The 8602-nt window shown below is 38.7% G+C and overlaps 1 protein-coding gene across 1 annotated transcript; it reads right to left on the bottom strand.

Annotated features, from left to right (window-relative positions):
- Positions 1–233: 233 nt before the first annotated feature.
- Positions 234–8602, bottom strand: LOC141491173 (group IIE secretory phospholipase A2-like). Its single transcript, XM_074191830.1, has 4 exons — positions 8502–8602; positions 7821–7927; positions 3896–4077; positions 234–445 (listed from the first exon to the last, which is right to left on the bottom strand). Exons 1-3 carry the CDS (start codon positions 8600–8602, stop codon positions 3920–3922), a joined length of 366 nt encoding a protein of 121 aa, XP_074047931.1. The 3' UTR covers positions 234–445; positions 3896–3919.

The following is an 8602-nucleotide window of genomic DNA, read 5'->3' as shown; positions in this document are numbered from 1 at the left end:
GTTAGTGTATTTGAGGTTTCTTGATCCTTAAGATGCAGCTTCCTCAGTCATTTGGTCAGTTTATGATGACACACTCTTCTATTGTCATCAGACTGAGAGTTTACTTCAGGAAAGAGCGTCTTCTTTTTTGTATTCATCCTCCTGCCCCCCCACACCAAAAAAAAAAAGAGGAATCTACACATTTCATCCATCTAATAATTTATTTTATCGATCTACTTATCTGGACTCAAGTACGCTGGCCTTGCTAGAAGTCCAGGGGAGAGCTGGCTCTGCTTCTGACACAAGAATGAACACATTTAATAAGAATCTTTCTACAGCTCTTAGTCTATGAAGGTTCTATGAAGGTTCTTCCAAAAAACTCCTTTGTCCCTGATGTTCAGGAGCCAGTCGTCTCTGACACAACCTCCTCATTCCTCCATCATTTCATCTGTCCTTCAGCAGGAGGCTAAGAGTAATAATAAAAAAAAAAACCTAAAATTTATTTAGAGTTTGCTCTGTAATTGGCCCTATGCTAAATACTTAATTATTATTTCACTTGATCTTTACAACAACCCAGGAAGGTAGATGCTATTATTATCCACATTTTACAGATGGGGAAACTGAGGCAGGGCAGTTACATGACTTACCCAATAAAGTGTCAGTCTTCCTAACTCTAGGCTGGGAACTCTATCCATCATACCACTTACCAGTGCATGTGTCTATCACCATGGAGTCAGACTGCAAGTTCAATGAGATCAATCTTACTACAGTTTATATATTTATTATATATTTTCATTTATTTCCTATATTTTCTATATTTATCATATATTCATTTTCTATATTTTATATACATTAATTCTTTTTTATTCCACAAACTTTAAAAAATTAATATTAAAGGCCTGCTAGGTGGCTCAGTGAATTGAGCACCAGATCTGGTATCATGAAGATCTGGATTCAAATCCAGTTGCTGATGCCTACTAGCTATGTAAACCTTTGCCTCAGTTTCCTCATCTGTAAAATTGGAATTATAACAGCACTTACCTCCCAGAGTTATTGTGAGAAATAGATGAAATAATAATTAAAAAGTCATTAGATGAGGGTCCGGCGCAGGATAGGTATATTAATTTTAGCTATTATTATCAATTATCATTCAAGAGAGGATGAGACTCAAATTCCTTTCCTGATACTTATTAGCTATGTGACCCTGGTCAAATCACTTCATCTTTCAGAATCTCAATTTCTGTTTCTTGTTTAATTTATATCAATTTTTAAAAACATCAATAAGCATTTTTTCCCCTCTACATCTCTCTCTTCTCCTCCCAAATAGGGAAAAAAAGATTTGATATGGGTAGGACCTACCCTTGATGATCAAATGAAATAAACCATCATGCATTTTGTAGACCCTAAAATGTTATAAAAAAATTAGGTATTATCATTAGGAAGAGTGAAGATTTATATAATCCTTTATGTCCTTTCCCCTCCAACTTTTATCCTGTTCTCTGTTTTTCCAGATGATTCAGACTTCTGTAAATATGGAAGCTGTATTTGGGACAAGGTACTTGCCTACTGTTTGAAGGAACCCTTAAGCAGTTTCAACTCTTCTTCAACCCACTTACCATGATTCCAATGTAGTGAAAGACCTTCTATGTCTAACCTGAGCCTACCAACTCCCTTTCTTGTCCTTAACACTATTTCTCCCCATATTTTCCAAACTCCAGGCTTCCAGGGTCTTCCAAGATGGGCCTGCATCTTAGGCATTCAAAAACAAAAACAAAAACAAAAAAGAGACTCATGGGTTTGGAGGGAAGGTGATGATCATGGAACTGGAAGGCTGAAAGAGGCTTAGAAAGTATTGATATGGGGCATCTAGGTGGCGCAGTGGACAGAGCACCAATCCTGGAGTCAGGAGGACCTGAGCTCAGGTCTGAACTCAGAGACTCAATAATTCCCTTAGCTAATGTGACTTTGGGCAAGTCACTTAACCCCACTGCCTTGCAAAAAAAAAAAAAAGTATTGAGGCCAGGTGTCCTACATAGGTTCCAGGAGCTGATCCAGATGAAAATGCTCTTGGGAAATTGATCAACTATAGCAACAATAAAAAATAAATAATAATGCAGTTAGCCATTGATAATGTGAACATGTGGTTTTCTAAATCATTATGCAGCTGGCACAGCTCTTTAGATGTGGTTTTGTGGCTCCAGTTGTTATATCTGTTTGACCCCATTCATCTAGTCCAAACTCTTGGTTTTGAAAAGGAGGAAAGTGAAGTTCAGAAAGTCTTGGGCCTTAACCAAGGTCAGCAAATGGAAGAAGATTCAAGTCAACTTTAAATCCATACCCACTGTTACTTCTCCTCAGAGCCTCCTTTAGAACAGGGAATATCAGAGCTGGGAAGTCCCCTAGAACCAGGCTGTCAGAGCTTGGAGGGGCCTTAGAAGCCTAAATGTTAGAATGGGGAGGGCCTTTAGAACACCATGTCAGAACTGGGAAGGACCTTAGAACACAGGATGTCAGAATTGGAAGGGACCTTAGAATACAGGATGTTAATGCTGGAAGGGGCTTTAGAACAGAGAATAGAGGAATTAGGAAGGACCTAAAACCCGAAATATCAGAACTGGGACAACTCTTAGAATACAGAATCAGGCCTGGGAGAGAGCCTAGGTCACAGAATGTCAGGCCTGGGAGGCTACCTTACAACACAAAATGTAAGAACTGGAAGATTTCTTAGAATGCTGAATGTCAAGAGTTGGGAGGGACTTTAGACTATAGAATGTCAGAGCTTGGAAGGTCCTTAAGAACAATAGGGAGGACCTTAGAACATAAAATGTTAGAACTAAGAGGGACCTTAAAACATAGTATAACAAATCTGGGAGGGGTAGAATCATAGAGCCTCAGAAGTCATCCAGTTCAACTTAGAGTGAGAAATCCCTCTACAATAACCCTATCTTGGCTTTAATTAGAAAACTTCGAGAACTGCCTACTTGCTAAACTTGTACATTCCCCTTTGAAGTTGCTCTGATTATCAGGAAGTTTTTCTGTACATTGAAACAACATTTTCACCTCTCCAATTCTCCCCCCTTGACTCAATTTTTCCCTACTTAAGGAGAAATAGAAAAACAAAAGAACCAGTCTAATCTCTACTATTCAAGTTCCTTTAATACTTGAAGAAAGAATCACCTCGGATCTCTAAGAAATCTCTCATTTTTCAAGAGACTAAGCCATTGGAAGAGCGAGAATGACTTGGCCAGTCCTACAGAGAGGGGGGAGAGCTGGAGGTACTTCTGATCAAGAACCCAGGCTTAAATCCCCAGAGTAGTGTCTCCACTCTACAATGCCCAGTTCCATTTCACAGATGGAGACACTGAAGCCTAGAGTTTCAGACTGAGCCAAGTAATGAAGCTATGGAGTAGATAATGATAGAGTCCAAATCTCCCAGGGATCACCTAGTCTAAGCCCTTTATATTACAAGGGAGGGAAACAAGGCCCAAGGGGGTTAAGGAACTCCTCTAAGGTCACCCAGATAATAATCAACACAGATAGGGAAATAAAGGAGGCCATTGGTTGTACTTTGCAAGTGAAAGCTGGCCTGGATTTCAGATCCTGCCTCTGCTATTACCCACAATATATATACAGATAGGATAGGGATAGGAATTGTTCCTATGTATTGGTACAGGGGACTCCCAGAAGAGGTAACTCCCTCTACCGATGTAGGTCAGTGCTTTTTCTATAACTCTGCAAAATATCCATGTGTGTGATTTTGCATAAACATACATACACATATGTTCACATGCACTTTTACACACATGCCTGTGTTTTGTGTGTAGGTATGTAGGTAGGTGTGTATAGAGATGTCACAAAGCCATGTGCACAAAACCATTCACTTGCCAGCAGGATAAAGAGTGCCAGGTCAGCTTACCATTTGGCATTTGAAGGAGCCAGATTAGGACTTCACAGATGAGCAGGAGGGTGTAGGACTCTTGCAGTTACTCTTTTTATACCATCGGTACTTGGAGTAGTATGATTTCATCACTTTGCGGAGACAGAAGGCAATCTTTTTGTCACACTGGCAAGTCTTCCTCTCACACCAGGTCTTGCCAACTGTTTGGGAAAGAGGTGATGGAGAAGCATGGATTCCAAACTCTGGCTGTAGAATCCAGGGACTGGGCAACAGGCTTACCCTTCAGGAATCTCTAGAATTCTGTCTCCTACTGGAAGCTTCCCCCATTAACTTTAGAGATTCAGCTTTCTTTGTAAAAGAATTAAGTATAGGGGCAGCTAGGTGGTGCAGTAGATAGAGCACTGCCCTGGAGTCAGGAGTACCTGAGCTCAAATCCGGCATCAGACTCTAAATAATTGCCTAGCTGTGTGACCTTGGGCAAATCACTTAAGCCTATTGCCTGAAATAAAAAAAAAATTAGGTATAGTCTTTTTTTATGCTTTTTCCCCCCCTGGATGTACATTTTGATTGAAAAGGATTACTCTCAACCTCCCTTCTTCGGGATACATTATACATTGACTATTGTAATTATACAATTTAAAAAACCATGGAAGGGTGAAATTAAGGGGCAGTGAGGTGGCCCAGTGGATAGATCACTGACTCTGAAATCAGGAGGATCTGACTTTGTTGTCCTTTTATCTTTTTTGTTTCTTCACTGAGAGAGTTGGAATAGTAGAACAGGAAGCAGATGGTATAAAAGATCACACAACTTTTTGACATCTATAAACACAAATATTTAAACAAACAGTTTAGAAATTAAACTAGTTTTCTTGTTGTTCATCAAACATGATTTTTTCATTTTCTGTCTCCATGCTTCTAGAATGTTCTCATCACCTTTAATGCTTGGAAGGATTATATTCCTTCAGAGTTTCATTCAAGCATTAATTTCTCCAGGAGATTTTTCAAATCATTCAGTTTCTAAGTTCTCTTGCTCCAAATCACCTGCTATTTATATTGTACATTTTTTTCATATATTCTTATTTTTTATATATGCTATCTCACCCAGTACAACATAAGCTTTTTCACATAAACATAAAATATAAACATAAAAAACCTTTAAACATAAACATAAGCAAAGAATGGTTTGCTTGTCAGATCATGGAGAAGGGAAGATGTTTATGAATAAATAAGCGATAGATTATGAAATATAATTTTGATTATATTAAGATAACAAGGTTTTGCACAAACAAAACCAATACAACCAAGATTAGAAGGAAAGTATCTCTGATAAAGGCCTCATTTTTCAAATATATAGAGAGCTACATCAAATTTATAAGCCTATAGGTCATTTCCCTATTGATAATGGGTCAAAGGATTTGAATGGGCAGTTTTCAGATGAAGGAAGGAAAGTTGTTTATGGTAATATGAAAAAAATGCTCTAGATCACTACTGATTAGAGAAATGCGAATCAAAACTGCTCTAAAGTACCAAATAATAAGTCAGAAAGGGAAAATGATGAATGTCAGAAGGAATTTGGGAAAACTGGGACACTAATTCACTGTTGGTGGAGTTGTGAACTGATTCAACCATTCTGGAGAGCAATTTGGATCTATGCCCAAAGGCAATCAAACTATGCATTTTGATCCAGCAATATCATTATCAGGACTGTATCCCAAAGAGATCATTAAAAAGGGAAAAGGACCAACATGTACAAAAATATTTATACATATGACTATTATAGAAATTTTTTTTGCTTGATTACACTTTATAGACCATCTTGAGGTACTTGTCTTCTCAATGGAGAGGGGAGGAAAGGAGAGAATTTGGAACTCAAAGTTTTAAAAAGGAATATTAAAAACTGTTTTTATATGTAACGAGGGAAAAATAAAATACAAAATGAACTTAGACTCATGTTGGAAAATGCTATTCCTATCCAGAGAAAGAACTGATGGAATCTGAATGCAGATTGAAGTATACTACTTTAATTTTTTTTTTGTATAGTTTTTTCCTTTTGCTCTGTTTCTTTTTTTACAGTACACTTAATGTGCAAATGTGTTTTGCATTATTATATGTATATAACCTATATCAGACTGCTTGCCATTATGGGAAGGAAGGAAAGGGAATGAGCTAGGGAGAAAAATTTGGAATTCACAGTCTTTCAAAAAACTGGTTGTCAAAAAAACTGGTTGCTGAAAATTATCCTTATGTGAATTGGAAAAAAATACTATTAAAAAATCTTTTTATCTCCAATGCCTAGGGCAATGTATTGATATGTTTTATTGCTGTTTAGTTGTTTGTCATGTTTTTTTCATGACCACCTTTGTGATTTTTTTGGTAAAAAAACTGGAGTGGTTTGCTATTTCCTTCTCTAGTACATTTTACAAATGAGGAAACTGAGGGAAACAGGATTAAGTGACTTGCTTAGCAAAGGCACCTTCATCCTCCCCTTATAATATCACCTGACCTCAGTATACCCTGAAATGACCAAAACGAATGGGTATCTAAATTATAATGCAATTTGGCAACTTGACTCCCCCCTCCCCAGTGTAGCAACCCTTATGGGGAAGCCTATATCCTCTATGTTTCTGAGCCCAGATTTGAACTCTGGAAGATTAGTCTTCCTGTCTCTATGTCTCTCACTCTGTCTACCTTTGCCTTCTACCTGCCTTTGCACCTATGTACCTTGGCATGTAGCAGATACTTAATAAATATTTTTAACTGATTGATGCTTGATGACTTTAGAATTCCCATGCTTCTTACTTCTAAATCTTTGAAGGCAGAGGCAGTGTCTCATCCATCCATCTATCTTCATTCCTCTATCCAATAAACATTTCCTAATTGATCATTGTAGGGACTTGTATCAGATCCTTGGGATCACATAGTGTATTGCACATATTAAATACTTTATGAAAACTCACTGAATAAATATTTAAGAACTGGAAGATCATAGATTTAGAGCTAATTGGGACCTTGGAGAGCAAGGAGTCCATCCTTTCATTTTACAGAGAAAGAAACTATGTTCTGTATTGGTAAAGTGACTGACTCACTTGTTGTCTATGTGTTCCAGCATCTAGTAGGCACGATGCCTGACCCAAATCAGGAACTTAATAAATGCTGATTGATTGATTAAAGTCACCCAAATTTGATCCAGATAGTTTAAGTACTTTCTTCCAATTATACCATACCACTGCTATTGCCTGTCTGATTTTCATGGTGAGAATAGTATTAGTTGTGTTAGTGTTGGGGTGGGATTGATGGTGGTGATAGTGATGACAGCATTGTTATTCATGATAATTGTGCTGGCCTAGGTGGCAAATGGATTTGGTGTTGGTATTAGTGATGGTGATGGTTTTGATTTCAGGGTTGATAAGAATGGTGATAATAGTGATAGAAGAGGATGGGGATGATAGGGATGATGATGATGTTAGTGATGGGGATGATCATGGTGATGATGAAATTGATGGTAGTAGTGGCAATAATGATGATTATGTCTTTCTCAATCCCATTTCCTGCAATATTTTGTGCATCTTTCCTTATGCTCCATTAGATTGAATCTAAGACTCGTGGCCTCAGATCACTAAGTATTCTAGAACTCTGAGGCTCATAATCATGCTGTGTAATTCTTAGGGGGCAAGTTTTGTGGACCTGTTTTACTGGACTGGAAACCTAGAGACAGAGAGGCCAAGGAACCCATTCCAAACCCCACATATAATTTTCCTCTAGAAATATGGGGAGGGAGATGTCAAGGGCTCAGGAATTTTCTCTCTGCTTCTAATAAAAATTACATTGGACTCTACTGAATGAGCTGGTATCATGAGGATGGCACAAGGGGATGTCCCACTTGCCATATTAGCCTCTAGCCTCCCACTAGCTAACAGATTCATGGATCTTCAAAATCACTCACCACAGCGGATTTGTCCTTTCTTGATGCTGAAGTCATACCAGTTCAATTTGGGGGAACATTTATGGTTTTCTAGCTTGGCATAACAGCAGTCATGAATTTGGCAACACCTATAGGGAGAGTCAGAACTCATGTCAGGGATGGCAGCAAGAGACCCAGCTCCCTGACCGTCATGGCCCTTAACCTCAGTTCCCAGCACTTAAACACACCCCCAGCATAGTTCCTGTCCATGGGATTTAATCTATGTCTCCAACATTTCCTCCAATTTCTATCCTTGATGCTTAACTCCCAACCATAGCTCTTCGTTATTCATTCCCAGCCCACTGAGACCCCTGAAGTATTAACACAACTCTCATTTCCAACAATTGGCCCCCATCCCTGAAACTTAACCCTCCTCAGCCCCAACACTTAGCTTTGAGCCCTTGTACTTACCCTTCCTTCCTAATGTTCTCTCTGTCTCTCTGTATCTTCATTTGTTCTCTCTCTCTCTCTCTCTCTCTCTCTCTCTCTCTCTCTCTCTCTCTCTCTCTCTCTCTCTCCCCCCCTTCTCTAATTTTGTCTCTTTCTCTGTGTCTCCCTGAGTCTGTGTCTTTGTCTCTGTGTCATAGCTTGGAGCAATAGCGCCTGTAGAGAATGCGCTGCCTGGGTAGCTCTCATTTAATGTGAGAAAAGAAGAAAAGTTACCTATCTGTGGCATCCAGGGGCTTTCCTTGGCCTCCCCAGCCACAGTAGCAGCCATATTCGATATAATTGAAGACTGATTTCTTAGTGATTTTCTCGATCAT

The sequence above is a fragment of the Macrotis lagotis genome, chromosome 1, assembly GCF_037893015.1.
Source record: "Macrotis lagotis isolate mMagLag1 chromosome 1, bilby.v1.9.chrom.fasta, whole genome shotgun sequence".
NCBI lineage: Eukaryota > Metazoa > Chordata > Mammalia > Peramelemorphia > Peramelidae > Macrotis > Macrotis lagotis.
The sequence above is the reverse complement of the archived record's forward strand: the minus strand, read 5'-3'. Positions and strand labels throughout refer to the sequence as shown.

Coding starts and splice junctions, on each gene's coding strand:
- LOC141491173 (XM_074191830.1), bottom strand. CDS start 8,602: ATGATCGAGAAAATCACTAAGAAATCAGTCTTCAATTATATCGAATAT. Junction 7,928..8,501: donor CCCCTGGATGCCACAGATAG/GTAACTTTTCTT, acceptor CTCTCCCTATAG/GTGTTGCCAAATTCATGACT. Junction 4,078..7,820: donor GAAAGGACAAATCCGCTGTG/GTGAGTGATTTT, acceptor TTTCCCAAACAG/TTGGCAAGACCTGGTGTGAG.